Source organism: Rhinatrema bivittatum, chromosome 5 (assembly GCF_901001135.1).
Source record: "Rhinatrema bivittatum chromosome 5, aRhiBiv1.1, whole genome shotgun sequence".
NCBI lineage: Eukaryota > Metazoa > Chordata > Amphibia > Gymnophiona > Rhinatrematidae > Rhinatrema > Rhinatrema bivittatum.
Window position 1 is genome coordinate 271,205,276 of NC_042619.1, and position 23,350 is coordinate 271,228,625.

Genomic DNA, 23,350 nt, shown 5'->3' on the forward strand with positions numbered 1-23,350 from the left:
TGATTCATAAATCCAATTAAATGTAAATGTAAAATGATCCTGGAAAAACAGTAACAAAAAAGACACCATCAAATTGGATAACTCAATGCATCCAATTCTGCTACTCATCACATTCACTAGTACTCCACATACAATCAAAGCACATCAGGTTAAAGCAATGGCGACTTCATTAGCACACTTGCATGATGTTTCAATTCAGGAAATTTGGAAAGCAGTGATGTGGTCATCAATTCACACTTTCACATCCCATTACTGTCTTGATCAACAATCAGCAGTGGACAGTGTATTGGCGTCAGCAGTGTTACATCATGTCCAACAACAGTAATGGCTGTCCACAAACGATAGGTTGCTAGAGGTAACCAGAGATGATAGACTAACACAAGCAACCTTCAGCTTGGGACTCCCAGACAGCATGGCTAAAGTCTGCTTTTTGACGGAAAAAAAGCAAGTTTGCTTACTGTAAATGGTATTTTCCATAGATAGCAAGATGATTTAGCCATGCATCCCCTCTCAATTCCCTGGACAGCCATCAAATAATCTACTTAATATAATCAACTGAGGAGAATCGCTCAAATTGCGTGGGAAGAGCTGTGCAGCTGCACAGGCAAAAAAAAATTTAAGCTTACAAAGACAGCTCCACCCCATGACACCCAGATAATGTCACCCAGACAGCATAGTTAAATTATCCTGCTATCTACAGAAAACATTGTTTACGGTAAGCAAACTTTTTATGAATATATAACTGTGTTCACAAATATAAAGACTAGTTATCTCCAACAAGGACATTTTTTTCTGAGAATGCCAATTACAGCTAAGCTATTACACTTTATTAAGAATTCCTAAACATTAACTTTTTTTGTTGTGTAATTATCTCTTCTTCTGTGCTTCAGTTACAGGCAGAATCCAGAGTCTCCAGGGAAAACCACATTCGGTGGGGTCTGCACTCATAAAGCCGGGGGAGTTCTTTTTGTATGCAACTCATTAAGTTGTCCACTTTACAATAGCTAGTTCCAGATGATTTGCTTCCTTTACAGAAGTGTGGTGGTTTGAGAGAAGTAGTACTACCTTTTTAAAAGTCTTGTCTCCTTACTCCTGCCATTCAGAGCCCATCAGAGTGGCACCATGCTCAACTCATGCAACCATTTTCCTTTGCCATCTTCTTGTGATCTTACCCAAGATCTTTGATTGATAGAATTTGGCATGAGCCAGTTGTACTGGAAGCTGTTTATATCATAGGCATGACTGCAGGCTTCTCTATAACTGCATTGGTAATACTGTATTATTCTCTGAATCACTTTTCCCACCTATAACTAGGGGAGTGCATGGGGAAAAAACTTTGGTATTTCATTTTGTTTACTCTTTTTCATATTTCTGTGTTCTATCATGTGGTGACAAAAAAATAAAATATTGATATTTGTGTTTCAGATGGGGAAATAACATGAAACAAAACAAATGTCATCAGTGTTTTCTATGTTCTTTTAAACTGCACATCCATACCTATAACACTTGTGAAGCTATTCACCATTTTTTTGTGTTACGAGTCTGTGACACCAGAAGTGGTCCTGGGCTGTGTAATGGTCAGGCAGGCTGGATATGGGTATTCCCCCAACAGGAGCAGGGCAGGATTCTACAGCAGAGCAGGACAGGGTCTTCTGTCTTGCCAGCCACCCCCCCCCCCCCTTTGGGTTGAGCCCGAGGTTCTGTTGGCTGTCAGGACTTCTCTGGCAGGGTGCATGGCAGGTCATGGTCAGGGCAGACAGTGTTCAAGTAAGATCTGTGTCCAAGTAGGGTCGAGGCAGGCACAGAACAGCAAAGCAAGGGCAGAGGTCAGTCTGAGCAGCAACAGAAGATCAGTCCAAGGGAAACTGATTGGGAAGCAAGGCAAAGCAGGACAGTATTACAAGGCTGGGCGGAGAGGTGGGGCTTTGCAGAATAACTGCAAAACTGGGAACACATTGGCAGGTCCAAGGTAAACACACAGGTAGGAGCAAGGTACAACAAGGGAAAAATAGGAACAGGGGGGTGCAAGGCAGAGTACAGACAAACTAGAAAGGCCACCGGAAGCCTGGACAGACAAGGGCAAGTCAGGGAACACAGAGATATACATGATAGACCACTGGGAGGCCTAGACAAGGCAGGAACAAGGCACAGAAAAGGCTTGGCCCGCAGTGAACAGGAGGGCCACTGGAAGGCCCACAGGGAACCAGACAAACAAACATACAGGCAAGGAACACAGGAACAAAAAGAACAAGACAAGAATGCCTAAACAGTCTACACTGAGAGCACAGACAAGGCAAAGATAATTAGACAGGCTAGGCCACTGGGAGAAGCAAAGAAGCAGGAGGGCTACAAGGAGCCCCAGACAGGACAAGACAACTCTATAAGAACAGGAACACAAGAACAGGGCAAGGTACATAGACACTGGCAAACAGAAACCAATGGCAAGACAAGATAAAAGACAAGGCAAGACAGACAACAGACAAGGAGGGCCACTGGGAACCCAGGCAGGAACTAGAGAAAACGAACAAATGAACATGGATAAGACAGGTCCAGAAAGAAGGCCTAAACAAGGCCACACTGGGAGCAAAGCAAGGCAAGAAGGTCACTAAGGCCACACAGAAGCAAGGCTAAGTGCAAGGTTGGCCAAAGCAAGGAACCAAGGTGAATCGATGATGAGGCACCAAGCAAACTGTGTGGAAGGTTCTTATAGAGTTGGCTTTGCTGCGTCATGCAACCTTCAAGGCTGCGGTTAGAGTGGGTCTAAGCATGGCTCAGTGAGGGCCCCTGCTGTTGGGGGGAGGGGGGGGGTGAAGGGGTTCTGCCTAGCAGCTATATTCATGAAAGCCTGGCCAGAGAACAGGTTAGCTTCTGGCTGTTCTCTTACAAACTTTTTATTGACAAGAAAACAAAACAGAAGCAGCTCAGCTTACTTTCAGTAGTTCTCAACAAAAACAACAACATTTACATTTCATCAGTATTGGCCTTCCTTAGTCTCTCTTCTCATCCCTGGGGCCTCCCATCCTCAGCCTGGTTCATTATTCCCTCTCTCTACGGAACCGCCCCTGAACCAGAATTCCCTGCTGCTATAGGGCTTAAGATGGACCAGGACAGATCTCTGGAGCTGGTCCTTTAAGGTCTTCTTGGGTTTTCTCCTGTACATATTCCTTCATATACCCTCTTCCTCAGCTCAAACTTCCCAGGTTGAGCAAATACCTTTACTAGGAGTATACTCTTGAGAAAGCCAGTGTTCGTATATTCTTTCTGAATTTAATACTGGGGATGTCTAACCCTTCTAAGTATTCCCTTCCCTGCTCATTCTAGGGAACCAGTCAAGGGTTTGCAGGGTGCCTGCTTTTCCACATTTGTCACAGTAAGTTCCTCTACTTTGTTTTCTGGGTAGCTGAAATACCCCACCATCCTTTGGCGTCATTGCCATTGGGTTTTAGGTGTGTTCTTCCTTTCTAATTTTGGGCTCCCCTGAGGTAAGTTCTCTGGAAATGGGTCGTTTTTTATAATTGGTGAACCTAACGTTAAGCTAGATCCACAGAGTCTCAAAGTAGGGGTAATCATATCCTAGAACAACTGGGTAAGGTAGTTTGGGAAGCACTCCCACCTCTACACTGGCTTGCTCCACCATAGTTGTCAGTACCATCTGACAGGTGGGGTACTGTTGCTGATATCCATGTATACAAGTGAGTGTTGCCTTCTTCTTATAATTGACATACAGTCTCTGAGCTAGTTCTTTCCTAATGAGTGTCTTTCCTAATGACAAAGATCTTGCTGAGACTCTTCTGTAAGAATGTCAGAATATCTCCTATTTGTAATGGCATGGCGAACAATTAATCTGTCTATAATATATTGCAAAAACACACCAAACCCTCACATATGCTCTATTTGTGGAATTCTCCTTAGAACTTAACCTTGTTCTAACTGATGGATTGTATCCCTTCTTGGCTAATCTCACCTTCTCAATACATAGAAACATAGAAATGATGCAGAAAAAGACCAAACAGCCCATCCAGTCTGCCCAGCAAGCTCCCACACTTATAGTTCCATACTTATCTGTTTCACCGACCACCAAATTCAGGGCCCTTGTTGGTAACTGTTTGATTCAAATTTCCTGCCACCCCCTGCCGTTGATGCAGAGAGCAATGTTGGAGTTGCATCAAAGGTAAATCATAAGGCTTAATGGTTAAGGGTGGTATCCGCCGCATCATGCAAGTTACCCCTATGCTTGTTTACCCAGACTGCACAGATCAATGCCTTGTTGGATGTTGTCTGAATGAAAATCCTCTTTTCCACATTTCCCCTTGCTGTTGGTATAGAGAGCAATGTTGGAGTTGCATTAACTGTGTGAAGGCTTATTGAGTAAAGATAGTAATCACTAGGTAGTAGCCATCACCATTTCAGCAAGCCACTCCCATAGCTCTTCTCTTCATTCCCATCCTCCAGCCTTTATGGATCCACAATGTTTATCCCATGCCCCTTTGAATTCCTTCACAGTTTTAGTCCTCCGGAAGGGCATTCCAGGCATCCACCACCCTCTCCGTGAAGAAATACTTCCTGACATTGGTTCTAAGTTTTCTACCCTGGAATAGCCATGCCATAAGTGAGAACGAAGATGGGTTTCCTATTATTACTAATCCCTTGTGAAGGAAACTCTCTGTGCATTGAAAATGCTATGGTCGATCCACTATCAGTGTTGCGTCTGTCGGTCGCAGATGGCTGCGACCGCTCTTCCTTACCTCTTTTCTACCCTTTTTCTCCTCCATGGGTAAGATGGCTGCCTCCGGTGCCGAGTGCCAAAACCCTCGGCGTCTCCAACTCAGTATGGGCGTGCCAGCCCGCCATGCTCCTTCCCATGGCCTCCTAGAGCGCATGCGCACGTTGCCTATGCTCAAATACACTTCATGGCAGGAACCTCGGGGACGTCCCCACCGCATGACGTCAATACCTCCAGGTATTTAAAGCCTCCACTATGCTACCATCTTTGAGTTAGCAAGGACTTCAGTTCAAGCATCTTTGCTTAGACGCCTCAGTACCCTCTGGGGATCTCGCTCCTTATGAAGCTCTAGACACCAGCTTCTCGGTAGTCTCTCGCTTCCAACCACCCTTCGGGGTTTCTACTAACTAGACAACTGCTACTCGGGGGTCTATCTCTCTTTCTATTATTCAGGATTCAGGACTTCAGGTACTCACTCCTCAAGGGCCTATCAGTCTGTGTGTCCTGCACCTCGGACCTTCGGTCCCACCATCTTTATCACCAGGAAGATGCCATACTATACTCCTGTGAGTACCTCTATGATCCAGTGCTCCAACTCCACCCACCACACTCGGCCTTGCCCGCATCGCGGGTTGCTAGCTACCTTGGACATCTGGGAGAGACTTCTACAACTGAGACTGTCTGAACGTATAGGCACCTTGTGGACTTCAGTGCCTTTCCTTCCTGTATCATACCAACTAACCTTTGCAGTATAATAAAGCTGTCTACCTTCTGTGTCTGCTGTCTGAGGTTAGCCTATTGCTGTGGTTCCCCACGGTGCCCCTCCCCGTGGGAGGAGTCATCTCCACAGCGACCAAGAGTTCACAATGCCACAAACACAACAATCAGTCTGCTTAGATCAGCATACCATGGTCTTCACGGCCAGTCTGGTGCCTAATCCTTCCAGAGCTTCTTTATTAATGGCCTATTAATAGCCAAGGTGAGAAAAAAAAGCATAAAGCAATGTTTCCCTTGGCCACTCCTATAGCAGCTCATTCATAGTATTTTTGTTAGCTAAAGAATCTTCTTGCCTTTGCATTCTGGTGGATTACTATTAGAACCATCTATGGCTCACCCTATTTTTGTATTTTCTGTTTGCGTGGCCAAATCAAATAAGCCTGACACTTTCAATGCACATCCAGCAAAGCTCTCTCCTTCAATGGCAGGGAAAATGAAGAAAAGATTATTTATGAACAGAGTCAACCAACAAGGAATGAATTACATAGTCTGGGTAAACAAATAAGCAGGGGAGTAGCTGGCTTGTTACGACGGTTACTACCCCAAATCAAATAAGAAAATTATTCCTTACCTGCTAATTTTCGTTCCTGTAATACCATGGATCATTCCAGACGATGGGTTATGTTCCCTATCCAGCAGATGGAGTCAGAACAGATTTCTGAGGGGAGGTGCTACATTACCTCACCACCTATGTCATCATCCCCAGTATCTAGCCTAGCAAAGCCAAGCCCAAGAGGAAGAGAGGGATCAAGTAACTGTATTGAATCACACAATAAAATTTTAAATTTTAAATGTTAAATAACCAGAATGATAACCTCAACAGAAAAACTTGCTAACACATAAATATTGAACAAAAACAACTCTGAGTGCTAAAACGAGCAGAAAAATGAGACGAGCACAGTAGAGCAGAGATAGCCCACCCTAATTAAGACTTTTCATAGTAACGGGAGGGTGTCTGGAATGATCATTCCAGACGATGGGTTATGTTCCCTATCCAGCAGATGGAGTCAGAACAGATTTCTGAGGGGAGGTGCTACATTACCTCACCACCTATGTCATCATCCCCAGTATCTAGCCTAGCAAAGCCAAGCCCAAGAGGAAGAGAGGGATCAAGTAACTGTATTGAATCACACAATAAAATTTTAAATTTTAAATGTTAAATAACCAGAATGATAACCTCAACAGAAAAACTTGCTAACACATAAATATTGAACAAAAACAACTCTGAGTGCTAAAACGAGCAGAAAAATGAGACGAGCACAGTAGAGCAGAGATAGCCCACCCTAATTAAGACTTTCCATAGTAACGGGAGGGTGTCTGGAATGATCCATGGTATTACAGGAACGAAAATTAGCAGGTAAGGAATAATTTTCTTTTCCCTGTACATACCAGGATCATTCCAGACGATGGGATGTACCCAAGCTTCCCTCCTATGGGCGGGCCGTGGATAGCCCTGCTCGAATGACTCGATCCCCAAAAGAACCGTCTGGTGGTGCGGAAACATCCAGACGATAATGTCTTGCGAAAGTATGGAGAGACTTCCACGTCGCCGCTCTGCAAATTTCCTGGACTGAAACAGAGCTAGACTCTGCCCAGGACGCCGCCTGAGCGCGAACAGAATGGGCCTTAACCCCCAAAGGAGGTTGCTTACCTGAACCAATATAAGCCGAAGCAATCGACCCCTTCAACCAGCGAGCGACAGATGTTTTGGATGCCATGTGACCCTTCCTTGGACCCGACCAGAGAACGAAGAGATGGTCGGAAAGACGGAACTCATTGGTAACTTCTAAGTAACGCAACAGGCATCGCCTTACATCCAAAAAACGCAAATCCTTGTTTTCGTTTGATTTGAAGGAAGGCAATTCAACTGACTGATTAAGGTGGAAGGCCGATACCACTTTAGGAAGAAAAGATGGAACCGTGCGGAGAGAAACTCCGTCATCAGAAAAACGGAGATACGGTTCTCGACAGGATAGCGCCTGTAATTCTGAAATGCGTCGCGCTGAACAGATTGCCACCAAAAAAATAGTTTTAAAAGTCAGATCCTTAAGAGATGAAAATCTTAAGGGTTCAAAAGGTGAACCGCTAAGTGCTCTTAGAACTAAGTTCAGATTCCAGGAAGGACAAGGAGGACGTAACGGAGGTTTCAAGTGACGCACCCCTCTAAGGAAACGACCCACATCCGGATGAGAGGAGAGACGCGACCCCTCACCACTATATAAGAGGGCGCCCAGAGCCGCGACCTGTACGCGAAGAGAGTTGTAAGAGAGACCGAGGTCTAGTCCTTCCTGAAGGAAAGAGAGAATATGCGATACTGATGCATTGGTAGGCGTAATGTCATGAAACCCACACCAATTTTCGAATACCTTCCAAACTCTTACATAAGTAACTGAAGTAGATCTCTTACGAGCAAACAATAGAGTTGAAATAACCTCTTCCTGGTAGCCTCTATGTCTCAATTTGCGCCTCTCAAAAGCCAGGCCGCTAGACAGAAGCGATCGGCCTGCTCCAAAAATATGGGCCCCTGCCGGAGTAATCGTGGAATGTGACTGAGACGTAGAGGGCCTTCCGTGGTCAGGAGAAGAAGATCCGCAAACCACGGTCGACGAGGCCACTCTGGCGCCACGAGGACCACTGGACCGTGGTGATTCTCGATTCTTCGAACCACTTTTCCTACTAGAGGCCACGGTGGAAAAACATAGAGAAGGATGTTCCGCGGCCAAGGCAGAACTAGAGCATCGATTCCTTCCGTGCCGTGTTCTCTTCTTCGGCTGAAGAAACGCGGAGTCTTTGCATTGCTTGCTGTGGCCATGAGATCCAGGTGGGGAGGACCCCATCGGGAGATTATCAAATCCATCGCCTCCCCCGAGAGTTCCCATTCTCCGGTATCCACGCGTCGACGACTTAGGAAGTCCGCCTGTATATAGGTGGCGATGTTCTTTCATGGATTGCAAACTGGCTAAAAGACAGTGCCAGTCCGAAGTCACACACCGAGAAGAAGCAGGAATCAGGAACCAGGAACCGAAGCACCAGGAGATTCACCGGAACGAGCAGATTCAAGCAAACAAATTGCCAAGTCAAGGAGTGAGCGAAGGAAGTCTCCCTTTATACTTCCCCTGTGCCAGGATTCAAAATGGCCGCCCTGCCCTTAGGCGCGAGGCCACGCATCCTCTGTAAATTTAAAGGGCCTTCGTCCTCCAACTTGCCTGCACCTGCTCCTAATGGGCTAGGCACAGGGGGAAGTATAAAGGGAGACTTCCTCCGCTCACTCCTCGACTTGGCAACTTGTTTGCTTGAGTCTGCTCGCTCCGGTGAGTCTCCTGGTGCTTCGGTTCCTGGTTCCTGAATCCTGCTTCTTCTCGGTGTGTGACTTCAGACTGGCAAGCGGTGATCCCTCGGTGTGTGACTTTGGACAGGCAAGCGGCGATCCTCTGGTACTCGACCTCGGACTTCTCTCAGACCATCCACCTCCAAGGGCCCACCTAAGTCCCAGCAGCCCGGGTCCCTATGGGCTCCTCCCGGGGGGACCACGGGCTTCCAGTGGAGAAGATCCAGTTGACCCTTGAACCATCTTCATATCTCTTCGACCTCTCAAAGGTCCACCTAAGTCCCAGCAGCCCGGGTCCCTATGGGCTTCTCCTGGGGGGCCCGCAGGCTTCCAGTGGCGAAGATCCAATCAGCCCTTGCTCCGACTTCACGCCTCATCGCCTTCTCAGAGGCCACCTGAGTCTCCAGCAGCGAGGACCCAGTCCCAACTTCTGTTCTGCCTCGCCACCCGACGGAGGAACCTGAGGAGCCATTTCCTAAGGTAATACCAACCTCCCCGTCGGTTCAAGGGTTCACGTTCCTTCTGGTCATAACAGATTGCCAAGTCCATGAACCCGGCAGAGGCGTCTGCCCGCCAGGCCATTCATTAAACAGTGCAATATGCATTTCCATCTACAGCTGACCCTCTTTCCCGACGACGCTACGAAGACCACCTTCATTCTCTCTCTCTTCAAAGGGAAGGCCCTGGAATGGGCTTCCCCCCTGTGGGAATGGGATGACCCCGTCCTGAGAAATTTGAGAGAATTCTGGGAGCTTTTCCGAATGAGTTTCGGGGATCCCACTCAGGAGGTTTCCGCCGGACCCAAGCTTCTCCAACTGCATCAGGGTTCGAGAACGCTGGCCGAGTTTGCCATTGAGTTCCAGACCCTCTCTTCAGAGCTCGGTTGGGGCCCAGACTGCTTATGAACCATCTTCCTACAGGGACTCAGTCCCAGAATCAAGGACGAGCTTGTGGGTCGAGAGCTACCCAGGTCCTTGAACGCCCTCATTGACCTGGCGGGGCATATCGATAGACGCCATCAAGAATGCCGTCAAGAGGCCCAGAGGGCCACAAAAACCTCAACACTTTTTAGATGCCCTCTATGCTCACCTTCTCCCAAACTGAACACTGACCAACGAACCCATGCAATTGGGCCGAGGGAAGCTCTCCACACAGGAGCGCCGACGGCGAATCAGAGACAGTCTCTGCCTCTACTGCAGTACGGCGGGTCACAAAGTAGCCGCATGCCCAGTGTGGCCGGGAAACTCCTGGGGCTAGGACCTGAAGGAGGTCTCTTCCTGGACCTAATATCACTTGCACCTCCACTAACCCTACCATTTGCACTCATGTCTGCGGACGGCGAGTTCCATACGTTAGCCCTGGTAGACTCAGGGGCCGGGGGTAACTTTATTATGAAGAGTCTAGTGGAGCACTTAAAAATTCCACAGGTCTGTGCCCAGGCCCCATTGGTCATCTCGTCTATCCAAGGCAAGCCCCTCCCGGGACGAGTGATCCACCTCACGGAAACCCGTCCAACTGCGGGTTGGGCTTCTTCACCTCGAGCAGATGTCCTTCCACATCCTGGAACACTCCATTCACCCCGTCATCCTGGGGCTTCCCTGGCTCCAAAAACATTGTCCCCAGTTCGACTGGAGAACCCTACAATTAACCCAATGGGGGCCGACTTGTCACGACAACTGCCTCCAATCGGTAGCTCCAGTGCAATGCGCGACCACTTTTGCCAGTCTCCCAGGCTTGCCGGCCTCCTATGCCGCTTACTTGGACGTTTTTTCCAAGCGGAAGGCCGAGACACTCCCGCCTCACCGATCATTCGACTGTGCCATTAACATTCTTCCCGGCATAAAACCTCCTCGGGGCCACACCTATGCCCTTTCACCCTCGGAGACTCAATCCATGTCCTCTTACATCAAGGAAAATCTAGAGAGGGGCTTCATCCGCAAGTCAACATCACCGGCGGGGGCCGGTTTTTCTTCGTTGGGAAGAAAGATGGAACCCTTCGCCCTTGCATCAACTACCGGGGCCTGAACGCCATAACAATCGAGGAGCGGTAGCCCTTGCCCCTAATCTCCGAGATTTTTGATCGCCTTCAGGGCGCAAAAGTCTTTACCAAATTGGACCTCCGGGGAGCCTATAATCTGATCTGCATCATGGAGGAAGACGAATGGAAAACGGCCTTCAACACCAGAGATGGCCATTACGAATACCTTGTAAGGCCATTCGGGCTCTGCAATGCCACAGCGGTGTTTCAAAACACCATGAATGAAATATTCTGAGACCTGCTATACCGTTGTGTGGTTGTATACCTCAACGACATCTTGGTTTTCTCCAATTCCCTCACCGCTCACCGCCAGCACCTTACCAAAGTATTACAACAGCTAAGAGAAAACCAACTCTACGCCAAGCTCGAGAAATGTCTCTTCGAGCAGGAGTCTCCCCCATTATTGGGTTACATTGTCTCCAGCGAGGGATTCTAGATGGACCCCCAGAAATTAAAGGCCATTCGAGAATGGCCTCAACCATCTGGGTTGAAATCGCTCCAACAGTTTCTCAGGTTCACAAATTACTACCGCTCATTTATCTCCCACTACGCTTCCATTGTCACACCCTTGACGGCCTTAACCCAGAAAGGTGCTGACCCCAAGAACTGGCCTCCCAAAGCGGTAGCCGCCTTCCTCCGTCTGAAGGAGGCATTCCTTTGCCAGCCCTGCCTTCACCATCCAGACCCTCAACGCCCGTTTATTATTGAGGTGGATGCATCCTCTGAAGGCGTAGGAGCCGTTCTGAGTCAGCACTCGACCCAGCACAAGCCGCACCCATGCACCTTCCTATCTCAACAATTCTCCCCCGCAGAGCGAAATTATGCCATTGGCGATAAGGAACTGTTGGCTATTAAAATAGCCTTAGAGGAATGGCGTCCTTGGTTGGAAGAAGCTCAACATCCATTCTTGGTCTACACAGAACAGAAAAATCTTGAGTATCTGCATCAGGCACAGCGCCTCAACCCCAGACAGGCACGATGGGCGTTATTCTTCACCCGATTCAATTTCGTCCTACGTTATAGGCCGGCCGTCAAGAACATTAAGGCCGACGCCCTGTCCAGGGTCTTCGAGGCTACAGATACCCCAGACTCTCCTCAATTTATCATTGAGCCGTCACAAGTCCTGCTATCTGCCACCACGGTTATCCCTCCTGGGAAGACTTTTGTCCCACAGCACTTGCGAAAACAAGTTCTGGCATGGGCCCATGACTCCCGTTGCTCTGGTCATCCAGGACAACATCGGATCTTGCAGTTCCTTTGCCACTACTATTGGTGGCCCAAGGTCAATAAGGATGTCCGTTCCTATGTGGAATCCTGCCATTCATGTGCCCGTCATAAAAGAATTCCAGGTTCATCTCCAGGCTTGCTCCAGCCCCTGCCAGTACCCACCGAACCTTGGACCCATCTCTCGACTGACTTTGTGGTCGACCTACCTTCTTCCGGTGGCAACTCTGTCATCTGGGTAGTCGTTGACTGATTCAGCAAAATGGCACACTTCGTACCACTCCCCGGGTTGCCTTCCACGCCACAGTTGGCCCAGCTGTTTGTCCAGCACACCTTCAGACTTAATGGACTACCCAAAAGTATCCTCTCAGACTGAGGCCCCCAATTTACCGCAAGATTCTGGAGGGCTCTCTGCCAAAAATTCGACATCACCTTGGATTATACCTCCGCATACCACCCACAAACCAATGGTCTAGCAGAGAGAACAAATCAAACCCTCAAACAGTTCCTTCGCATCTATGTGAACAATAAACAAGATGACTGGGCAAGTCTACTTCCTTGGGCCGAGTTCGCCCTCAATTCGCATTCCTCCACTGCCACCGGATCTTCTCCCTTCCAGTTGGTCTATGGGAAGCAACCATGCCCGCCGTTGCCTGTTCCCATCACCGTCACGTCTCTGGTGGCCCAACTCTCGGTAGACGAACTCATCATCTCTGGACCTCTACATGGCACGTGCTGCTCAAGGCCAGCCAGACGGCGAAAAAGTATGCAGACCACCGACGGAGATTGTGTCCGCCGTTGAGACCCGGTCAGAAGGTATGGCTGAGTACCCAATATATCCGCCTGAAATTACCTTCCGCACGACTGGCCCCGTGGTTCATTGGACCATTTCCCATCCTTCGACGGATTGGTGCGGTGTCCTATCAGCTTCGGTTCCCACTGTCACTTAAGATCCATAACACCTTCCATGCCTCTCTTCTGAAGCCCTTGGTGCTGTCTTGGCCTTCCAGCACACCTCCAGCACCCCAACCCGTCACCTCTGAAGACAACCTCACCTACCAGGTCCGAGAGGTGCTGGACGTTCGGAAGCATGATTCGGCGAGAACAGAGATGGATTCATGTACTTAACACCGTGGTCCCTACAGGTTTGAATAAAGAGATTGAATGGTTCTATTTCACCTGACTCCTATTGGACACTGGTCTTCCTGTTCTGATTGGTTAGTCCTCACCCATTGGCTGATTGGTCTGCTTCCTCTTGGTGCCTTTTTTGACAATAAAAATGCTGTTTTAATCTAAGACGCACTCCCTTCCGCATCAATTTGAAACTGTTTCAAGGTATGTTATTGTGTGTACTGAGCTATGTATTTTGTTCAACACTGGTGTGCTCTTTCTTACCATAGTCCCTTTGATATTTATTTATAGATATTTTTTATTTTACCTGCTTGTCCCTCCCGACGCAGCCTCAGCAAAACACGCATCCGTGTAGGGGGACCCTTAGAAATGCAGTAATATTTACACTGGAGTTGCCGTAAAAAAGAAAATAAAAATGACCAACTGAAACTTGGGAATTCTGGACTATGTTGAAATTTGTTTGTAGCACTCTTCTTGGTTTGTGATATTTGATTTTGAGTGCTATTCCTGCTCCTTTGCATTAGTGGACTATACATACAGGTAACATCATAAAATGTAAAAACCCAACTCTGCCTCCAACTGCTGAATGAGGGTTTTCCTTTTCCACTGAGTACTTTAACCTTTAGTGCTGGCTATATTACCAGGCAGATAGGTTCACTTCTTTTGTAGAAATAATATTTGACTAAATAGCTTATCTTTCCTCAGTTAAAACAAGCTAGCAGATCTGGGGTCTATGATATGCTCTGAGAACTTCTGCAGGGGTCCTACACGCTCACTGCTATGACAGGGAGCCTGTGCAAATTCTCTTTCTAGTTTCTGCACCAATTCTGGCATCAACTGAGCCTGATGGAAGATGTCTGCATGTCTAACACTTTCTCCAGGGTGAGTCCCAGGTGTCGAAACACTGTTCCACATAGACTGGACATCCCATCTAGGAACTGCTCAGGAGGATCTGATTAGCTACCTCAAAGCCTGTCTTTACCTTTGGCTGTAGCCACTTCCTTCTGGCATCTTATAGCCAATGCAGCAGGCTTCATGGAGTTTCTCCAGGCTACAGTTGTTCCTCTGGAACTGTTGCTGGTTATGTTTCCGTTGTATAGCCCATTCTTTCCAGGATGGCAATTTTGACTTCCTCATAGCTGGCTCTCCCATCTGGTTTGGCAACTTACCAATAAGTAGATTTTCCAAGTAGGTGGTCCAGGTGATTTCTGGCCAGCTAGTCATTTATTTAATTTATTTATTTGTTGGCTTTTTTATACCGACATTCGTGGGTATATCATGCCGGTTTATATTGTAACTGTTAAACAAGTGGAGAAATACAAATAACAGGGTGGGGGAGCGGGAGCAGCGGAGAAGAGAGGAGAGAAAGCAAAAGCAAGAAAGATAGGTAGAAGGAGCGAAATTGATAGGAACAGAACTGAGAGCTGTAAAAGTATAAGATATGTACATGATAAATAATAAATGTACATGTTATAAGGGAAAATTGATATATGTACATGTTATATTGATGGATACATGAGATACTTGAGAGTACATGAAAGGATACATGGATAAATGAAACATATTATATAAGTAAAAATACAAGATAGATAGATAGTCATGCAGGATAGTCATGCAAGATAGATAGATAGTCAGGATAGTCATGCAAGATAGATAGATAGTCATTCAGTTCTTTCAAAATGTTTTAAGAACACATCCTGTCCCCCGACGTCATGAGTGCAGGAGGTCGATCCCGGACCCCAGTTGGACTTTTGGCAAGTCTTGTGGGGGTCAGGAGGCCCTCCAAGCTGGCCAAAAGTCCCTGGGGGTCCAGCGGGGGTCCGGGAGCGATCTCCTGCACTCGTGACATCGGGGGACAGGAACCAAAATGGCGCCGGCGCTACCTTTGCCCTGTCATATGACAAAGATAGCGCCGGCGCCATTTCTATTAATGCAGCCGTGGCCCGAGAGTGGAAGATCACACCGGGACCCCCCCACTGGACCCCAGGTAATTTAAAACATTTGGGGGGGGTTCGGGAGGGTGGGGGATTTATTTTAAAGGGTTGGGGTGGATTTTAGGGTTGTTTTAGTGTGCCGGTTTTCCCACCCTCCCCCTTCCCCTCCCCCCTCAATTTACGATTTTTGACGATAAATTGGGGGAATTCCTATTGTATCGCCCCTCTAACGATTTTTGACGATTTAAAATATATCGGACAATTTTTTAAATCGTCAAAAACCGATTCACATCCCTAATATATATATATATATATATATATATATATATATATACATATATATATATACCTTTCTCCAAGCTGTGAAGCCCCAAGAAAAGTAAGAAAATATTTTTTATGCCTTTTTTTCTCTTTTGGCATGGTTCTCAGCTTGTACAAGGCATAGCGCAGAATTTCTCAAACTGACACCATATGTGACACCATGAGTGGTCTTGAACTGGCCAGAGAACAGACTCAGGCTAGACTTTGGCTATACTCTCTCAACCTTTTTATTAATAGCAAGAAAACAAAACAGAAGCATCTCTGCTTACCTTTAGCAATTCTCAAACAAACAGCAATGTAATTCACAGTTCAGCAGTATTGGCCTTCCCTAGGCTTCCTTCTCATTCCTGAGGCTTCCTCTCCCCTCCTCGGCCTGACTAGTTATTTCCTCTCCCTAGGGAACTGACCCAGACCAGGATTCTTTGGTGCTTTAGGTCTTCAGGTGGACAGAAACAGATCTCTGGAGCCAATCCTTTAGCATGTTCTGGGGTCTTCTCCTGTGTACTCCTTTACAGAGTCCTTGTTTTATTTTGCAAGGAAAATCCATCACCAAAAAGAAACATTCAGAATGTGTTTATACTAGCTTTAATAGCAACAATAAACACAACATGCCCCTACTTTTTCTCCCTGAACTGAAATTCCATACATACTACAAATTTCCCTCAAGAATCTGATTTTAATAACCATTTGTGATAAACATTGCTCCTTTCCTACCCTGGCTGCAGAGACAAAGAAATGAGCCAGTTCATATTTTGAAAAATAATCCAGCAAGTACATATTCTTTAAGCCATGTACAAAGATATAATTGGGAGGGCTTGGGAAAATGACTTTTGCTGATGGATGACTTACTGTATATGTAATTTTCTCTTGCTGTGTTGAGGATCAAAAACCCCAGGCAGGGTGATCTAAGTTTTGAAAGATTTTCTTCTCTGCTGGAAATGTTACTTCTCTCAAAACTGCTTATTATTTTTGTCTTTTTTTGTGTGTGTATTAGTATTCATTGATACCCGAAAATGTTCGTCCTTTTGCGGCTGCTCTTGGACATATGGTGGGTCACGCTGTGGGCATGAAGCATGATAATGGCAGGAACTGCAAATGTGGTAGAAGCTATTGCTTAATGAACACCCTGGCATTGTAAGAAAATTTAATCTCTGTTATCTTTGATAGTATGTTTCTTTTTTTTATTGTAAGTGGTATATTACAATATACACTAGATATAAAGAGAGCAATATAAAAGTGTTGGCCTAAAAATAAAAGAACGTTGCTTACCTGTAAGTGGTTAACTCTATGGATAGCAGGACTAATGGTCACACGTGGGTGATGTAACCGCACACAATCAGTACAGAGCATGATCAATTAATATATGGAATAGTTTAGAATGTTTTGCACATGTACAATAGTCCTACACCCAGCAGCCCTCGACTGAACTCCCTCAGTCTGTAAGATAGCTGGGGAGGTAGGAAGGAGCGTGTGACTGGTAACCCTGTTGTCCATGGAGAACAGCAGTTACAGGCAAGCACTCTTGTTTCTCCATTGACAAGCAGAATATACAGTCACACCTGTAGGGGTTCCCAAGCACAGGGTTGTGTTCACATCCCCTTCCTTCCCCTTATGCAAAAAAAAAAAAATGACTCGGGCAAATCAAATCATGAGAAATGAAAAGTTGAGTAGATGCTCTTTCATTCTATTCAGGTATAAGGACAACTCTCTTCTATAGTCTAGTGTATGAAGAGTTACTTCTGCCTGACTGGTATGGTAGAGTTAAAAAGGTGGATAGAGCAATCTCCTGATTCATGTGAAAGCAGAAAACTATTTTGGGCAAAAACTTAGAATATGTCCATAGAACAACTTTGTAAAGAAAGAGATCCGAAGGTCCTCAGTAGAGGTTTTTAGTTTTGCTCAGCCACCCAAATATTTTTGAAGTTGCCTTGGGTTGGATGGCTATGTATACTAACCTATTCACAGATTCAGAATCTGAAGCTAAAAGGAACAGTAGTTGCACCAGTCCTTCCAGAGGTATCAAGGGCAGGACCTTCATTATGCCTTGTGCTTTTCAGCACAACACTGAGGTCAATATTCAAAAGGAGTTAGATGACATTTGGGAAAACAATTTCCCCACTGAACAGCTAAAGTAGATACTTATTTTCACAAGGCAGCTGTATTTATCTGCTTTTAAAGTAGGTGTTTCCGGGGCATGGTTTGGGTGAGGGAGAAAGTTAGATGGGTAGAGTGAATTTTATTGCTGTAGTTACCCGATGTTAGGTTCCATATTAGGAGCCACCACCCAGGAAAAAGATCTAGGCATCATAGTGGATAATACTTTAAAATACTTTAAAATTATCGGCTGCAGCAGTCAAAAAAGCAAACAGAATGTTAGGAATTATTAGGAAGGGAATGGTGAATAAAACGGAAAATGTCATAATGCCTCTGTATCGCTCCATGGTGAGACCGCACCTTGAATACTGTGTACAATTCTGGTCGCCACATCTCAAAAAAGATATTTGCGATGGAGAAAGTACAGATAAGGGCAACCAAAATGATAAAGGGGATGGAATAGCTCCCTTATGAAGAAAGGCTGAAGAGGTTAGGGCTGTTCATCTTGGAGAAGAGACGGCTGAGGGGGGATATGATAGAGGTCTTTAAGATTATGAGAGGTCTTGAATGAGTAGATGTGAATTGGTTATTTACACTTTCAGATAATAGAAGGACTAGGGGCCATTCCATGAAGTTAGCAAGTAGCACATTTAAGGCTAATTGGAGAAAATTCTTTTCCTTCAATGCACAATTAAGCTCTGGAATTTGTTGCCAGTGGATGTGGTTAGTGCAGTTAGTGTAGCTGGGTTCAAAAAAGATTTGGAGAAGTCTTGGAGAAGTCCTTTAACTGCTATTAATCAAGTTTACTTAGGGAATAGCCACTGCTATTACTGCATCAGTAGCATGGGATCTTCTTGGTGTTTGGGTACTTGCCAGGTTCTTGTGGTCTGGTTTGGCCTCTGTTGGAAACAGGATGCTGGGCTTGATGGACCCTCGGTCTGACCCAGCATGGCAATTTCTTATGTTCTTATGTTCTTAAGTTTATTAATAAACAATTACCCAGTAGATGCCAGATTCTAGGCCTGAGTTTCGCCCAGTTAAGGGCTGTTTCAGGGGCTAAAAAAATAAATTCCAGAAAATTACATTAATAACAGTGAAATAATTAACACTTCATACAACAATAACATTAAAATCCCAAACACAAAAAATGTGTAGAGAGACAGAATACACAAATTAAAATTAACTTAAACTGATAAACATACAGTAAAGCACAGCCATAAAATTAGAACGGACAAAAGGACAGAAACCAAATATAACAAAAATACCATGGCAAAGTATGCAAAACGTTTTTTTACCTGTTAAAAAACAAATTAACTCATTTACCAAGATACGCTTCTAACGCCTATCAGGAGGAAATCTATAGCAATTCTAAGGGCAATTTAAAAATGAAAACAAGGGCAATAAAAACAATAAAATAGTTAAAAATATACTAATTAAAATACATGGATGGTCCAAATAATTAAAAAAAAAAAAAAAAAAGAGCAAAAATTTAATTCCCACGTCATATCAAACTTCACAAAAAAATGAAACCCAAATGCAAAATCTATCCACTATCGCCAACTATGTTATATGTTATCTGCTATTTGTTATATGTAACGCTCTCTAGCGAATTTTGTGGTTTATCATGTAAACCGGAGTGATCTGTATTCATACAGGAACTTCGGTATAGAAAAATTAAAAATAAATAAAATAAATAAACTATGTTGTTCTCTATTATACATCTACTGAATCCATTTTATTAATGTTTTTCTATTTTTTATTTTTTAATATTTTTAATTTGTTAAATTATACTGCATCAGCAAGCCTGTCGGCATGTCTCAGTGTGAGCTTCAAGACCGCCCAGACTAATCAATCATTTGCGGTATTATTTGGTGTAAAAATACCTCCCGCTTTATAACAACAATATTTCAGTGTAGGGGTTTCTCACAGGTCAAGCAGGATGGTACTCCTCACATATGGGTGACATCACAGTATGGAGCCCAATCACGGAACTGGGCATGCCCAGGATGGCACTATCCCTGCAACCAGCAGGGGTCCCCCTTCAGTCTTCTTTTTTCTGCGCAGCAGTAGCCACGCGGTTTAAGGAGCTCCACAGAGATTCCTGACAGGAAATTTCCTCACGGAATTACTATATAACTTTCTTCCCCACAGGGGTTCCCCTCTTTCATTTTTACGTCCGCGGTAGTCTGGTAAGTTTTTTTACTCGATTCCGGTCGATTCCTGTCGAGTTTGGCCTTCACGGCCCACTGGCTGTCGACCACACCGCGGCTACATTTTTTCACTGGCCATGGCGTCAGGGTTCCGTCGATGCCCGGAATGCACTCACACAATGTCCATTACTGACCCTCACCAGGGATGTGTAATGTGTCTGGATAGCGAACATGATGTCCTTACTTGTACCAAATGTGCCCTCATAACACCTAAAGGTCGCAAGGCTAGAATGGAGAAAATGGGACTTCTCTTTCAGTCAAAAACCTCGACGCCATCCATAGCATCGACATCGTCTGAACCGACACCATCTACATTGCACCATCATTGGACACCGGCCGGTGTCCGACCAGCATTGACGACTCCATGACCTTTGACACCCTCTGTTCCCCCTCATGGAAAGGACAGAGGAGACCATCGAGAAAAGCATCGGCATCGACATCGCAGGTCTCAGAAGGACGCAGGCAAGGCCTCAACGTCGTCATTGTCTGAACCGCCATCGAAGAAAGCCCGTCCAGAAAAGGCACCGTCCCTATCTGGTTCAGGGTCACCGAGGCAACCTTCACCAGGACCCGTCTCCGCCTCTTCCTCCTCAAGCATCGGGGCTCCATGCTCCAGGTTTCCGGGAGGAACTGGATCAGATGATTCAGGAGGCCAACAGCAGAGCGATTCAAGGCTTCAAGGTTCCATCAACGCTGATACCGGTACCAATGCCTGAACCGATAGCCGATCCCATTCCAACAGTGCTAGCATCGTTACTCACGAGAATGGAAGCGCTGATTGCTGCTTTTCCTCCGAGGGATCCAACGACTTTGATGGACCCGGTGCCCTCCTCTCTGATTCCTCTTTCATCGACAGAAGAAGGAGAAACACAGTTCCTTCCGCCATCGGGAATCCTTCCGATGCCTAGACCATTGGTTTCACCGATTGTATCTTTGTTTCCATCGGTGCCACCAACCCGTCCATCGATGCCCTTGGTGACACCATCAATGCCTTCGGTGCTTCGCCCGGGACTTTCAGGTATACCAATTTTTCATCCCTCCAAAGATACTGGGGCTGATGGAGATGATCCCTACGATACCTGGACTGACAATTCATCCCAGGATACCGATGACTTGCCATTGCCACCTTCTCCTGCTGAAAGCAGGAAGCGTTCTCTGCCAGAGGACTTGTTCTTCTTTAATTTTGTGAAGGAAGTGGCTGAAGTGGTTCCTTTTCAACTTCAGACAAAACAAGATGATAGACATCAGATGATGGAGCTTCTTCAATTTTTAGATGCTCCTAAAGAGCTAACATCTATTCCCATCCATGATGTCCTTCTGAATCTTCTCAAAAGAAATTGGGAACATCCTGGTTCTGTGGCACCAGTCAATCGGAAAGCTGACACTACATACTAGTCCCAACTGGACCACCATTCAGTGGTTGTTGAGCCAGCCCAAAAAAGAGCCTGAAGAGCCAAGTCTCATTCTTCCTATCCTCCAGGAAAGGAACAAAAATTCCTGGATGCTATAGGTCGCTGTATCTTTCAAGGGGCTATACTTATATCACACATCACCTCTTATCAACTTTATATAACCCAGTACAACAGGGTCCTCTTTAAACAAATACAGGACTTTGCTGAGACCCTGCCTCAACAGTCTCAAGACCAATTGCACGCCCTAGCTCAAAAGGGTTTGGAAGAGGGCAAGCACGAAATAAGATCTGCCTATGATGTTTTTGACACTGCTTCCAGGGTTTCAGCAACAGCCATTTCTGCAAGGCGATGGGCCTGGCTAAAGTCGTCTGACCTATGACCTGAGGTCCAGGATAGACTATCTGATTTGCCTTGCACTGGAGATAATCGTTTTGGTGAACAAAAATACAAGACAGTGGCACAACTCAAGGATCACCATGAGACTCTTCGCCAACTCTCCTTGATACCTTCTGAATATCCTGCTAAGCAAACAATCAGAAAGGAGCCCAAGAAATCCTTTTACCATCAAAGGAAATCTTATCCTCCTCTGTCCAAAGTTCGCTCTACTAAGCCTTACCAGAAAGGCCAGTCCAGGCAACCTCGCAGGCAAAAGCCTGTTATTGTTTGTAAGGATTTTGGGTGGACCCCTGAACTCTGTGGCTGATGACCACGCCCATGGGGGAAATCCCATGAGGGGCCACAGGTCAGGTTCAGCTAGGACACACACACAGTTAGATCTTTTATTAGACAGTATTGGTGAGCCACCAGAAGTGGCGGTAGTGAGCTGGAGTATAGCCCGGCTGGGCTTGTAGTCCCTCAGGCTCTGGAGCAGTGATCCTACAATGGCTGTGCTGAGTGGAGAGAAACTGATATCGTGAGTAGCAGCAGTAAATGCAGAGTTCAGGAATAGAGCCTCATTGGTAATGTACTCACACAGCGGTCTCTCACTGTGGAGCACAGGAGCTAAAGTAAAGACAGGCCCTCGAGGAGTGAGTACCTGGTTCCAGGGAACAACTCTGAGAGATGTAGATGGTAACTCACAGATGGTATAGGCAGCGGTGTCTTCCAGCCAGAAGTGAAGTCCAGGAACATGGACCCTTGAGGAACGAGTACCGGTTCCAGACAGGGTCCTGAAAGAGAGGAAAGAGAGAGAGAAAGAGAGAGAGAGAGACCCCTGAGGAGTAGTCCAAAACCCCAAATAGAGTAGTCCAAAGTGGAGGCAGACCAGCTAGGTACGGAGAGTGAATCCCATCCGTTGGCAAACCTTTGCTAACTCATAGGCTAGCAATCGCATAGGTTATTTGTATCCTGGATGCATGACGTCATCACAGGGGGACGCCCCTGAGGTTCACACCACTGAAGGTACTTGAAACAGGGCCGCGCGGCACGTGCACCCTAAGGCAGCTGAACAGCATGGCGGGAGGCAGCGCCCAAGCCGGTCTGGGGACACCGGAGAGGACGGCAGACGCAGTGGCAGCCAAATGTCCGTCAACTGCAGGAGGAGTCACCAGAGAGGTAAGGAGGGCATTATGGAGATATCAGGAAGCGATGGTCGCAACAGTATCCCCCTTCAAAGGGCCGTCTCCTCTTCAGGTACCAAGTTTTGGTTTAGAAGGATGCGCAAGGTGAAATTGACAGAGCATCTCTTTATCAAGGATGTTAGCCTGAGGCTCCCAAGAGTTTTCTTTGGGGCCGAAACCTTCCCATGAAGTGTTTTGCCTCGTCTTCGGACATCAAGAATCTCTTCAACCTTGAATTCAAGGTCATCTTCTGCATTGATAACAGGTGGTTCCTGAGTCTTGGAAGAGAATTCACTGAGGATGAGCGGTTTTAAGAGTGAAACGTGAAAAGCGTTATGGATGTTGAGTCCAGGTGGTAGCTTCAGACTATAGGTGATGTTGCCAAGACGTCGGAAGATTGGAAATGGTCCAACGTAGCGAGGAGTGAACCGAGTTTCTTATGTTTCTTATGTAGCTTCAGTCTGAGGTGTTTGGTAGATAACCAGACTTTATCTCCAGGTTTGAAGACTGGCGCTTGAGAGTGGTGAGCGTCATAGTACTTCTTAGTGCGATCACTCGGTTTGTTCAGCATGTCTTTGTCTGAATCCACAGGTTATGGA

The 23,350-nt window shown here is 46.1% G+C and overlaps 1 protein-coding gene across 1 annotated transcript in view; it reads left to right on the top strand.

Moving 5' to 3' along the window:
- LOC115092429 (disintegrin and metalloproteinase domain-containing protein 9-like) overlaps positions 1-23,350 on the top strand; it is a 402,794-nt gene that overhangs the window by 257,881 nt on the left and 121,563 nt on the right. Inside the window, exons 11-12 of the mRNA XM_029603262.1 lie at positions 891-969; positions 16,471-16,610. Of these exons, the coding sequence (XP_029459122.1) occupies positions 891-969; positions 16,471-16,610 (219 nt within the window). The remainder of the gene's footprint in view (positions 1-890; positions 970-16,470; positions 16,611-23,350) is intronic.